Source organism: Saccostrea cucullata, unplaced genomic scaffold (genome assembly GCF_032062105.1).
Source record: "Saccostrea cucullata isolate Sc308-1 unplaced genomic scaffold, CSIRO_AGI_Scuc_v1 ctg235, whole genome shotgun sequence".
Lineage (NCBI taxonomy): Eukaryota > Metazoa > Mollusca > Bivalvia > Ostreida > Ostreidae > Saccostrea > Saccostrea cuccullata.
The window spans coordinates 440,873-455,180 of NW_026933134.1; the positions used below are offsets into that span (position 1 = coordinate 440,873).

At 32.0% G+C, this 14,308-nt stretch overlaps 1 protein-coding gene across 1 annotated transcript; it reads right to left on the reverse strand.

Moving 5' to 3' along the window:
• Positions 1-4,291: 4,291 nt before the first annotated feature.
• Positions 4,292-9,939, reverse strand: LOC134237371 (gastrin-releasing peptide receptor-like). The gene is made up of 2 exons (XM_062719482.1): positions 9,537-9,939; positions 4,292-5,914 (listed from the first exon to the last, which is right to left on the reverse strand). The coding sequence occupies exon 2, from the start codon at positions 5,910-5,912 to the stop codon at positions 4,710-4,712; it is 1,203 nt and encodes a 400-aa protein (XP_062575466.1). The 5' UTR covers positions 5,913-5,914; positions 9,537-9,939; the 3' UTR covers positions 4,292-4,709.
• Between the last annotated feature and the right edge of the window lie 4,369 nt (positions 9,940-14,308).

The following is a 14,308-nucleotide window of genomic DNA, read 5'->3' on the forward strand; positions in this document are numbered from 1 at the left end:
TTTCATTCACATGTGTTTTTAAAATATCTGTGATACAAAGTATATTAAAATTGGCACTTAATTTTTTTTCAATAAATTTTAAAAAATTAAATTAAAAAAAAACACCATTCATTGCAATATAAGCATTTAATAAGTAAATTTTAACCTATTTCTTGTGCTTAATCTTAAACAGACTATATTTCACCTGTAATTAATTTCTTTTGTTCTCTCCCTCCCCTTACCTGTACACCATTCCCACTTAGCCGGTTTTGGCCAAAACCAGTCACCTGTAACATTTTCAGAATTTTGGCTAAGTGGGAAGACACCTATGAAAGTGGGAGGGGGGAGTTGAAAAATATGAACTTACCAAATTAAAAAAACAAAACAAAACAAAAACAAACAAAAAGCCTGACAATAAGCACAAAAAGGAAATTTTCCAATCTCGAAAATCATATTTTGTTGGTGGGTGGCCTGGGGTAAGGATTAAGGAATAGGACAAACTAATTAGCATGCAATTGTTTTTTTTTTTTTTTTTTTTTTTTTTTACATAAACTACTTTTTCATTAACCTGTATCACAGAATGGGGGAGGGGACTTTTTTCATTTCATTTCTAAATTTTATTCATACTGTTACATTACTACATTACTCCTATTTCACTTTACTGCATTTTTAATGTATACGTATTTATGACGTCAACAATGTTCAATGCCTGCATTTATTCGTGAATGAATGATTAATTAATGGAATATTTATTAATCATAATAAACATTGATTAACTGGATATTGTTATATTATGAAATATTATTTCATTTTAAGCACGCCTTCAGAGACACAAGGTGTAAACTGCGCATTCGCTTCTGGTTCTTCACGAAATATTTCGATTTACAGAGAAATTGGGCAAAAACCTTGTAAGCGTTTGAAATTATTATATGTTTCTATTTTGTTTATTTTGTACCTTGTTTGTTTGTTTGTATTCTTTCTTTAGCCTAGATTAATACATATACTCTTTCTTTTTTCTTTTTTTGTGTTTGTGACTCAACTACTTAATTTAGTTGTTTACATTATTCATAAAAGAAAATCACTGAAAACATACAAACAAACAAATACTTCAGTTGCTTGTTAACGTAAAATAAGGTCGTGTTCGTAAGAATTTGAATGTTGTTTCAAGAAAAAGAGCTTTTTAAGTAAGTTTAATCCCAGAAAAAATTAACAAAGGGAAAACAGCCTAGCAGATCTATTGCTTATCTCAGTCTATCAAGTTGATGTCTCTTCTATCCATTAGATAAATTAATGTAAAAAAAGAAAAACAATTAGTTATTACCCCAAAACATATAAAATGTGTTGTTCGTATTCACATTTTCAGATTAAATCATAATCCTCTATAATTAAATAAAATGTGCAGTCTACGTCACTACTATTTGTGTTGGCACACACTGAAAATCAAAGGATTTGACAACTGTTTTTGTAATTAACATTCATCCAAACAAGTTCATCTGATTGATAACTAATTTCCTGGCACATGTCTGAGAATTTACATTTTTTTTGCTGAATCAATTATTTCGCAAAAACGCCACGTATAATTGAATCTTCTTCACCAGAGGATTTCAATTGAATTTGTTATCTCATGAACAACCTGCAACAGACGTGAGTGCGTTTCACTGATATAATAGTGTACTGGAAAGAAAACTGATAGAGCACGACTTATGTTGCAAAGATGAAGTTTAAATCGCGTCAAGAAAAAAGAACGTTTTCACTTTTCATTACATAATGATGATGAAGCATCTTTCTTGAGAATAAAACATCTCTCTACATGCTTTTCACAGTTAATGGAATTCACTTTATACCTTCTTCTTTATAATATCTTGTCCAATCGAAAATTTTACGGAAAAAGAAAATCGCTGACAGCAAACAATTAAAATTTTTGTTTGTGTGTTTATGTGAGAAGAGGTGGATGGGAGTTGTTGGAGCCATCTGTAGGAAACTTATAGACATTGCATTTAAAATAGTATCGTCCTTTTGAATGTCTTTAAACTTGAAAGGGTTCTACTTTTCTGCTTAGTTTGCTATTATTCTAATGCAAACAATCGGATAGGGACCTGGTTGTACCATGTTATATATTTTTGGTATTTCTGGAATTAGAAAGTACACATTGTTTGCGAAAGTTACTGATGACAGATAATCTAAAACTTTAGACTTTTCTCTCCAGAAACCTAAAATTTTTTATATTTGTCATTAACTATTCTGGTTAATGATTATTTTCGGCAAAAGCACAAAATTCATTATAAAAACTATTTATTTGTAAAGTATGAATAGAAGTGCAACTAGTGCATATACGTATATCTAAAAAGTATGCAAACCATCCCTGAAGAATGCTCCTACGTATTTTAAATAATAAAAATATTTTTATTTCTATTTTAAAACTACCTTTAGCTCCCATTTGACTACTAGTAACTAGTTTTGCCTATTGACTCTAAACATGACTAAAACGCCATTAGCAATACTCATTTAGTGCATTTATAACTGGATCCTTTAGTCCATATAAAAAAAAAACAATTTTCAAATGTAGGATTATATTTTAACTTAAAATTAATCAGTAAATAATATGCTGTGTATGTTAATTTTGAGGTCACCGAGTGAAGGTAAAATTACTAGATAGTAAATAATTCTGTTGTAAAATTTGCTTTAAATCCAAACTAATAAATTCAAGAGGTCAAACATCAAGATCCCATTGAGAATTGTTTAATACCTCTATTATTTCTGAAACACATTGTGACAATTTGGACATGTTGAAAATTGAGGGCTTTCAAAACATTTGTAAATAAAAAACCGGTTTGAGTATGAAAGGTCTGCAAGTTAATATAAACTTTACAAATGTATTTACATATATACTAAATATCAAAGTCTTTGCTCCAGGTAAAATATCATATTTAAGACTACGAGTTTTATATATGACCAATTAAGTTTTAATAATAAAATGGCTTTTTAGATGCAGCATTAGAGCCTGGTGCCTTATGGTCGATAATTTTTAGGATAAAAGACTTACTAAATGGAGCTCAATTGTCTCTTTAAAACCCACGTGATCTAGAAGCATAGTTCTTATTGAAAAATGTTGGAAAACTATATACAACAATATTCGAAAAGTGGTGTCAATCAGATATGGATACTTAAAAACTCTCATACAGGTATTGAAACATATAGTAAAGGAGCAAATATATAAGTCTAAATGGGTTTGTCGGAATTCCCATGGGTACCAATTGCGTCCCGTTATTAGCAAACGTATGTTTGTTTTCGTATGAAGCAAAGTTTATTCCTAAAAGGATGAAAAGAAAACACTTGCTGTAGCTTTCAGTTAACATTTACATTTACATGCATACGTATTGGCGACGTATTATCAATTAGTAGTGGTTACTTCCATTCACATGTCGACGTGATATATATCCCATTGACCTTGGAAAGAAAAGATACCAAAGTGATTGTTTCATGTTTGAATATTTTACGAGAAAAGGATGTTAATGGTTATCTAACAACAAAAATATATAATAAACGTAATGACAACATTTTTTCTATGGCCAACTTCAATTACTTATATTGCACCTTTATCACATATTCATGTTTTTCTGTCTCCCAGCTGATTATAAGACCTAAACAAAAAATTCATAATTCTGTTTCTGTCAGCAATAAACTTCAACATGTATTTTTCAAGTTACGAAATAAGCTTGCATTACATTCTAATTTGAAAGAGAATCTTTAATCTAATTAAAAGCAAATTTACAAATTCTTTACCGTTTCTTTACCGTTTGAGAAGCGGTTGCAGATTCGCAACATCTAACATAATGTATTTGAGAACGTCTTGCTCATAATATTACTTTTCAAAATTATTATGTCCTAGTTGAATATTAATGTACGGTCAAAATTGTTGGTTTGCTGGGTGCGTGGGATATGAATTGATGTCTTGCTAACTCGCTCATATGGGAAATTAAATGAAGCAATACAATGACAGAATTAACTTTTATAGAGATGTAAATTGATTGATAAGGGTGCAGTGATTCTCGAAATCACCAAAGATTGGATCTTCAAACAATCAGTTAGGACAATTTCATATAATTCGTAATTTCTTATGGGAAAAGATCAACGTCTATATATTTTCTTGAAAAAGATCAATGTCTATAATATTTTCCTATTGGAAAAGATCAACGTCTTTATATCTTATAAAAACCTTGATCCATTTAAAGCAGCCATGCGCATGATATCTGGGGCCCTTTCAACTCATGCGAAATTTGTTGAAATTTCTGCAGAAAATAACTTTTCAAAATTCTTTTAAAAGTTATGTTTAATAACCATTTTCAAATAAATAAAAATAATAAAAATATTCATTTTTCATCCTAGTCTTTAGTTCTTTTGTAAATAAAAGCCCTACTTCCAAAGCCCTGACTTCCTTTATAGTTTTTGTTTTGTGACAGTCAAACAAAGAGAAAAAATCATCAATTCATGCTGGGCAATCATTTCGAACATGTAAATATAATATTGATGAGTTACATATATTGCGCTTAATTCATATTACTTTACTACATGGGTGATCTCTTTAATCACATCAACAATAAAGTCGGAATGTCAATAACAGGAAATCTTGCATAATATACATTCATAACAAATTTGTTCAAATCAGCCTTTACTTATACATAAGAAAAGAATACTATATAATGATCAGTCGGGGAAAAACACTTAATTCTTTACCATCTGTTACTAGTTTTAATGCCAGGATTGTATGCAGCGTCATGATCGACTAAAGAATGGCTGCTGGGTGTAGAAGTGACGGACATGTGATATCTAGATGATCTTGTAATTGTTGTCGCAGTTGTTCCATGAAATCTCGTCTTTGAACAACAGCATATCAGTCTGAGAAAATGTTTCCGGAATTTCTTTCCGCTGAGAAAATAGAAATAGAAATTTACTGCGTGATTCAGATCCGAAAGAACAAAAACGATCTGATAAATCAGATGATACAATGCCGTCTCGTAACAACTAGCTTGGAAGTCCCAGTAACCTTCGTAGATGAAGAAGATACAGTTGGGCATTGTTAAGATAGTAAAAACCACAGATACGGTTACCAACATGACGGTGATCTGTGTGTGTTGCTTAGACTGTTTCTGCTGAAGATTGGTCAAGTCCTTTTGTTTCTTAACAGAATCTCTTATGCCAGCGATGATGAGGAAATTCAGAATGGTTAATAAACAAAACGGAGCCATGGCATACACAACGCCATCTACCCAATACCAGATCTTCGTATAAAAACGATCGTAGTCAGTTTTACTCATACAGGTGTATTTCCTAACGGCCGTGTATCCTTCCCGCTTTGTTGCAAAGAAATGAGAGTTGAGGCTTGCCAATACAAGACCCAGCACAACAAGGACAATGACAACTTTCGTCTTGGTGCATATTTCTTGCACCTTCATTGGAAATTTTATGGCTATAAACCTTTCGGCAGTCATTGCCACTAGAATCCAGTTTGCGTAATGCATTGCAAACGTGCCAAGAAAAATCATCAGTTGACACCCTATGTCAAACATCTGAATGTCAAAGTAAGTTAGCTGATAATAAAGTTCTTTTATAATGAGATTAAAAGAATCCATTGTTGCCAATGCGATCATAAAAACGGAAGAGGAAGTAAGAGGTTTCATTTTGCAGACTGTAATAATGGCTGCGATATTTCCAGGGATGCCCAATCCCACGATAAAGTACAGATAATTTTTGTTGATATACAGGGCCGCAATATACTCGTCATATTCTGTGAAGGAATTGTGAGATGGTCCGCAGTCGATGGGTTTATTGTCTGAACATGAACTGTTGCCAGAATTGTTAATTGAAGATGACGTCATCATACACAATGAAGACGTGACGTTGAATATAGTTGTTATCTGGGTTGTAATATTCATCTCTGAAAATAAGAACATTATCTTTAAGAAAAAATAAGTATTCATCTGTTTCAATCTAACATAAACAGGATGATTTTTTAAAAATAAAATCTTTTTGATGTACCAATCAGGATGTCTGACTTAATTTCATTCTAATCTCTATTCTGTTTTTTGAAATAAACGTACAAATTTAATAGAAAACAAATTCTACTTTTTTTATTATGCCAGTGGCACATTAACGTCAGTGCAAAACTCGGCCACGTAACTCGTTTTTAACTTCGTTAAACGCGAAAATGCCGCTGGTAAATCACATTGAATCCATTTAACCTATTGAAGGACATACGCAACGTACTTTTGAACTTTATTTTCCTATTCCCCCTACAGATGAAGAGTTTCAATAATTGAAGGTTTTTTTGCGACTTTTACAATATAGCTAATGAGTCGCAGCGTGGCGCAGTGGTTGAAGCGTTTGCACATTTTATCGCGAGACTGTAAAAACCGAATATCCGTGTCGCAGTAGACGTTAGTACGAAAAGATCACTCATTTCTACAAGGCAACGAGTGCCAAACACAGGTCTAATTATAGACCTCCACCGGTATGTGATGGCGTCTCAGTTTGAGTGAAGTACATCTCTTTTGAGACAAATTCTAAGAAAATATCAATGTCACAAAGATTTTTCATCATTTGGTTTCTATACCTTATTATTATTATTATTATTTTTTTTTTTACATTATTCGTCATTTGTTAAATTCATAACAATTTTTTACGCATGTTTTCTATTTTGAATTTAGGACACAAACAGCTAGAGCTGCTATTTTGCCTTGGACTATCAGTGAGGTTATGAAATAAAATATTATAGATACGTAAGATACATGTATGTTGTGCAGTTGTTGTTATGCACGTTATTATAATTACTTACATGTAATTGCAAGTACTATTGTGTTGCAAGGGTAAAGTATGTATACCTGTACATCCCAAGTATTGCCAAATTACGTGGGTCATTCAAAAATACGTTGACAATATTCCTCCTCTTCATATTTATTTTATTAAAATATGTGTACCAAATTTAATTGCACTCTGACGTTAAATAAAGATTAGAGGTACTGTGAGCACTGAACTCACTAAATGATACCCCCAGCCTTCCATATGATTATAATGGCAAAGTGCATGTTTTGCTCTCGGAGACCCGAAATACTAGTAAGTGTCAGGTCAAAAAGTAAAATAGGAGATTCACAGTGTCATTATGTAATAAAGAATCCATGAAAATATCTTTCAATTTTAATCGGTAGTATAGGAGGAGTTGCAGAAAACCGATGGGTACCTCCAACTTTAAAGAAACTAGAGGTGCTGTGAGCAGTGAGTTTACTAAATGATACTCCCCACCTCCCATATGATTTTTTTAACGACAAATTCCATGTTTTGCTTGGGTAAACTCTAAATAAATATCAGATCAAAAAGTAAAATAGGCGGTGCATAATGGTATTATGCAGTAAAGAATCTGAGAAAGTATGATTAAATTTTCAACAGCTGTAAAAGAGGAATTGCGGGAAAAAAAGATGGGTACCCTTCAGTATTATATAGAATGACAGCGTCCATGCTTTCTTATGTTAAACCCAAAATATCTGTGGGATCAAAAAGTAAAATAGGAGGTACACAATGGCACTATGTAACAAATATTCTGTGAAAGTTTCATTTAATTTCATTCAGTGGGATAAGAGGAGTTGTGCATAAGAGATGGGTACCCTAAAGCGTAACAGACATATTGAAGGGCATCCCGATCATTATATGCCCCCCACTTTTCGAGCGGGGGTATAAAGGTATGGCAAAAGTCCACGAACTTTTGAATGACTCTCGTATAATTGGTGCATTAATGTTTGTGACAGAAGTTTAAAAAAACAATTTATGACGGCTAAACAATCTTGAATCTGACTTTGACGGTTCCAAACAGTGTTTATCAATTGTTCTATTTAGTTATTTATTTAGTCAGAGGCATGCAATATTTTTCCAGTAATTCATAAGTCGACAGATTTCTTTAACGTCATCTGCCAAATTACTGTACCGTTATTATAGTTATTTAATGTAAAAAGCATCCTTGATGTGTATAAGATATTAATTTTCCTTGTCTAGGCCTTTTTGAATATTTTTTTAAGAAAGGGATGAGACATATGCAACATGATGAAATGATAGCATTGTAATTAAATAAATAATGGAGAACAGTGTGAAAATCCACTTAGTTGGACGAGGGCTGAATCAAGACTTACTGTAAGAATGACATTTTCCTGAAGCTGTCCTGCTTTAGCTGTTGTCAAACGATATAACATAAAAACAAGAATAACAAAAGAAAAAAGAACCAAACAGCAAATGGAACAAATGTATGTCGCAAAAAACGCCACATTTCCTTAATTGGAAAGAGTTTTAACACTAGTCCAATATGCAAACCATAAAAATTGAGAGATGCATTGGCTTTTGGTCTTTTGTGTTCGGTTCCATTAAGGGGATACACTGGAATACAAATCAGAGCTAATTTCATTGGAGTTTTCTGTTTCTCGTCATGGGCACGAGGGAGTGCAAGTTTCATAAGTGTAATATACGGCACTACTAAACTGTAGGGAGAAATCTACGCCTGAAAGTTGGAGAACACAGGGGAAATGATGAACTCAGACTGGGATATATACACTCTCCAAGTACAGTCAGCTAATGCGCTATGACTGATAGGAGTCGAGAATATTAATATAGATAGATCTTTTTTTTATTCAGTGAAAGCTGATTCTATAGATATAACTTTAATTAATTGTCCCCTAGAAATTTAAATGTATATCTTGTTCCCTAGGCATTGTGATTCAAAAGTTCAGGAAATATTGCTATGAAAATTAATTAGTTTATGGAGTTTGGGCAGAAGTTTCAGCTGGGTTTTCACATCACTGTTGTATTGTTCTGGGAATCTCCAGAAGCAAAATAATTAAAAACTTGGAAAAGAAGGAAAGTATCCCTCCCTCAGGGATAGAGAGAGAGAGAGAGAGAGAGAGAGAGAGAGACATTATATTCTTAGATTGTCATTGAAAGCATGGAATTAAAACTTTGCTAATCTGGTCTTTTCTTCTTTTTTTATCACAACGACACAAGCCTCGACGTTTTTAATTCAGTAGAAACTCAAGAAACAATTAAATGATGAAAATTAACTAGAATTCTATTTAAAACAGTTAAAAAAATTTCCTTGTGCTTTTCAAGACATAAAACATGTTCCCTTAGCATTTCGGTTCAATGTAAACGTATCTTATTAAATGAATAAATAAATAAAAATATATCTTGACTGATGTTCAGTAAAATCATATATTTTCTTGGGGTCAAATTTTCGAGGTTTGACAAAAATATATTGGGGATTTGATTTCGTGGCTGGAAACTGTTTTGTAGTAATTCATATGACTGTTAAAATTTCGTGGTGGTCAAAAACATGAGGGTCGCTCCATACCTGTAGGAGATCGAAAATTATCCCCATGAAAATAAGTGATTTCACACAACATTTTATCTTGTTGAAACGCAAGTATTATAATTTTTTGAGCAAAATTTAGTATATGAAAAAAAGATATTACATAAAATATTATTGTCTTCAAATTTTAATTGATGGTCATTCATTATATACTTACCGACAGAAAAATAGATCCGAAATTTCAAGACTAGGTTATCCAGAGAGAAGTGGAGTGAATCTGTTCTCGTTAAAGCTCAAAGCCATCAGAAACTGAGTTATATTGGCTGCTTCGACCAATCTCCAATGTCAGGATCTGGCTTGATTGACAGAGCAATCAATGCTGAATTTCAAAGTAAACAAAACCCAGGCGACCATATGTAAGATTTCTGAATGCGATGTCATCCTTACACCTTGCAAAAACACGACGGATCTTCAAAATATGCGAAAGCAATGCACCCACGAAGCCAATGCTATGAAAATAAAACAGCAGAAACTACTGCGCTTATTTTTTATTTACGTAGCTGTAGTAGAGAGATACCAAAATAAAAACATTTGTTAAGCTTACTAAAGAATTAGGTCTGAAAAATAGATTTGTATAAATGTACTTACGAACTTTAATTAAATAAAGCACCATGTAATGTCATTTAAATCTGTTGACCACACTGTGAGTATTAAATTACTATCATATCAATTTGTCAATTATATGCATGATAAATTTCTGAAGAAAGGTTATCTGTATAATAATAGCATGGCTTGCATTTTTCAGTTTAAAATCTCGATGCGTAATTGTTACAAATCCATGTTTCCTGAATATCTATATCAAAGTTCGATAAAAAGTTCATTAATTTAGGGCAAATTCATCTTATATTTTAGTCTTTTCCAACAGAAACTGCGATTGCGTCTAATTCAAGCAATAACAGTATCAACGTAAATTATATATCTGCAGCGTCTTGCAGAAACAGTATAGAAAAATATCTATGTACATGTAACAACGTATTTATACCCAAGACTTTAAGCAATGACAAGTGATAGGATCATCAATGCTCTATGGAGTGTCGAAATTGATGCTCATCTGCTCAATTGTATCCATTTGTTCCAAATTAAAAAAAAACAGATTTAGATTTTTATTGCCCAATACCTCTCAACATTTCATAGCATTTTTAAATGTATTTCAATGTAATTTTTCTAACTATGACCAACCAGTTCGTTTGAGTAAGACTATTTTCCGTTTTTGGTTCTTTCCATAGTTCAATGTTATAGTTTCTCTGTTGAAAACTATTATCATTTTCTCTTTCTAACACTCATTATTCGTAAAAATCAAGGAATATATTTCAATGCTATCGGTTATGAAAAATAAAATTGATAGAATACCATACTGCTCGTAGTAAAAGAGAATGTTAATAAAGTTAAATCTTGATCTTTTGGCATAGAACACTTAAAACTGTTTGTGCAACAGGTACTTTGAATTGCTAAATCTTCAGGCTTTAAACAGCAGGTGTTCTATAAAAAGTGTGTGCTAAATAAATTGCATATCGTAATGTTCAATATGATTGTATCATCAAAAATAAAATAAATGTAAAAGAAGTATGTCAAAGGGGAAATAGATTTCTGTAAAGAAGTTTGGCTTGAAAAATTGATAATCTTAATGAAGCTGAAAGAAACACTTTTATTCCTTGGCTTAAATTCATGTCATTATTTCTTTCTAGACAACCTCCTTAATTCTTAATGTAAGAAGAATTTTTGGAGAAGAACTTCTTAAAGAAAAGAAGTTTATCAGGAGATCAGTTTAAATAGTTCAATAAGTTCATCAATATAATCTGTATACTCTTTTTTTTTTTTTTAGTTTTTAATCAGATTTTGAAGCTGAAACTCAATATAATTATCCGAAAAATGATTATGCATGTACAATAATTTATAAAACGTGCAGGAAAATTATGTTTGGTGAGAGAACATAAGGATAAAAAATAAAATGCATTTCATTTCATTTCTAAACTTTCTGACTTGATTAATATATTGCTACTTTCTAAAGCAAATATTTTCAAACAATTAAATTTCTTATGAAAATTAAATTAATAGTAGACACTTTACAGAACAAAATATTATGATAACGATTAGACCTCCCATTACGGATACATGGGAATGCTCTCACTAGATTTCTTTAAGTTCATGTATTTAATATTGAATTGATGCTGACTTTTATTCAGAATGAAATAGATTTATTTAAAATCTTTATGCATGAATTTTTTTTCCTGATGTGAGGCAAATATAACGGTAAACACCAACAAGAAAACAAAATCGATTGTTATGTTCAAACATATTCAAAACCAATATGCTGATAACTGGCAAAAGCCATGTTTCATAACAAAAATCATTTTTCAAGCATGGCAACTCTTAACATGTAAACTCTGAAGGGATTTTGCTTCAGTCGTCCATTTTCGTACACAGAGAGCTTACTCAACGGTATAAATGAGATAATATAGATCAACAACCTGAAGATCTAGAAAAAAGGAGGACCATTTGTTGAAAGTAAGGTCACATCAAATGAGCAATTAGACATTGATTTTAATTATTTCTATTTAATTTTACATTAAACAATAAATTCATTCCTTCTTACTGTGCCCGATAATATCATCAATTGACCAATTACAACAAGGCGCTGTCGTTTACCCTACTTGTCAACTATATTAATGAGCTATTGAATTCACATAAACTGGCCTTGATTACAACAACACGCAAATACTTGCAAATAAGTATTGTGAAGTACCAGACAGTCTATATTTGTCATTTTCTTGTTTTTCGAAGGATGTTTAAGATTATATAGCAAGGATTAACGTATATAGGAGTTGTCCATTGAATTCATAGATATTTTGTCTAGAGTGACAAATTATCATCACTGCGTTCTAAAAATTTCACTTCTCTTCAGTATATATTTAATCAATATACGTAGCAAATTTCAAATAAATACATTATCAATGATATTTCATATTACATGTATGTTTGGCATAGCGCTAGCCTTACGGCGCAATGGGCGATAACGTCAAAGTGTCTAAAGCAATGTCAAGATTTTTCTTTGCTAAAAAGTTCGATAAGCCCCCATAAACTCGGGGATCTCATTTTTGCACTTTCTCGAGTTTCCCTTTTCCCCTCCAGGCACCAATCTCGCACACACATAGAACCTTCTGAAGATTTATTAGCTAGTTATGGGCAGTACTCTCACTATCATTCAACAAAATAGGCAATCTTACATCGACGGTCAACAGTGACAGTAACAACGTCTTCCCCTTTTGCCCATATCTGTTTTTGTCCTTGTGGTTTGATCTTACCGGGAATTCGGTCAAAAAGCTTCAGCTTAGAATGATCCTATTTCAGTTAAAAAATTAAGGATATAGTGATATTTTTATTGTCATTTAAAGTATCCAAGGGCGTCATCACTACATCCTAATGAAACTGAACTGTTCTCCAATGCGCCGTAACGTCATCAAACGTCGCCTTTATAAGTGTGTAGCATTCTTGGTTGTGAGATAATTGGGTGTATTATTTGTGTCTGTCAATGGTATGCATGGACTTTCTATTTTACAATTACAAAAGTTATATATTTTGCAAGAAGTCCAGTGATACAAAAGGAATACATGTGTACTTGTAAAAAGTTTGAAATCACATGTATAACAGCTTATTCACATGCGCATAATAGATTGAATATGAAAAATGAATTTAAAGCAGCATTTTGTTAACAATGTAAAATTTGAATAACGCTCCATCGAATATTTTAACTTCTTTTAACATAGTTTAAGAAATAACTTATATTATCTTTCAGTTCCAATTTCTTTTCCTTGTGTTAGTGAAAGCCCTACTTTGTTTGACCCTGAATTATGTTTCTGAAGTATGTTTTGTCTTTATTTTCCCATATTGTAGCCACAAAAGATCGATACTAGCTGTGAATAAAGCCATTCTTTATTCTAAGCTCAATAAGATAATGTGTACACAGTAAGCAAGAAACAAAATATTAGATCGTACTTTTAGAAACAATTAGATTATTTTTGCATTGCATATGATTTTGTAAAATTGGACAGAGCTGACTAGCTAGCCAGAAATACATATAGTATATAAAACAAAAGAGCAATATACTCTTCAGAAACCAAGTATAAGAATAAGGGGGTGGTGGTGGGGGGTTATTGTTACATTTTCTTCAGAATATTTTTTCTTCTGTCAATTTAGCAAGAACTTTTTATTGAAAGGCTGCTTGGACCTTTCCAGTTGTGGGGTTGCAGTTGTTTGGTTTTAAAACCATCCATGTTACTGTATCTATAATGAAACTGGGAATCTCTTCCATCCTTCTGTTCACATATAGGGGACGCTTCCTTCTCCTTGGCACCTGATCCAACCTTTGGAATTCCCAGTGGACCGTGTTTTATATTCTCTTCAAATAGCTGTTTATAGATTTTTTTTTAGACATTTATCACTGTTCATTATTTTCACTTTTTACACTCTATCAATACACGTATGGTGACAAATTGCAAATTTTTAAGAATTCCCAGACGTATAATTTTTACTGCAATATAATAATTAATCATCTTAATCTATGGAAAAAGATTGATTTTTCATTTTCAAGCATATTCATTTAACAAATGAGTTACATCATTAAATATACTGAGAATATAATGAGAAACTGCAAATGTTTGCGAACATGGATAAAATATTGATGAATAAAATGTTAAAGCTGAATTTACTGTGAAAAGGAAAAAAAATCCATCACCCCAACATTTATTGGTCTCTGTTGCACGAATTAACTATCAAATCATGAAAATACAAAAACATTAAATGGTAAAGAGACAAATTTTTAAAACTTAATGACAGCGAGGTAATCAATCACGTTGGCCCTTTTGTAAATCCGTGACTCTGGGTTCCGGAGATGGGGACGCAGTCTCCGATCCTCATTCAGCTTCAAGTACA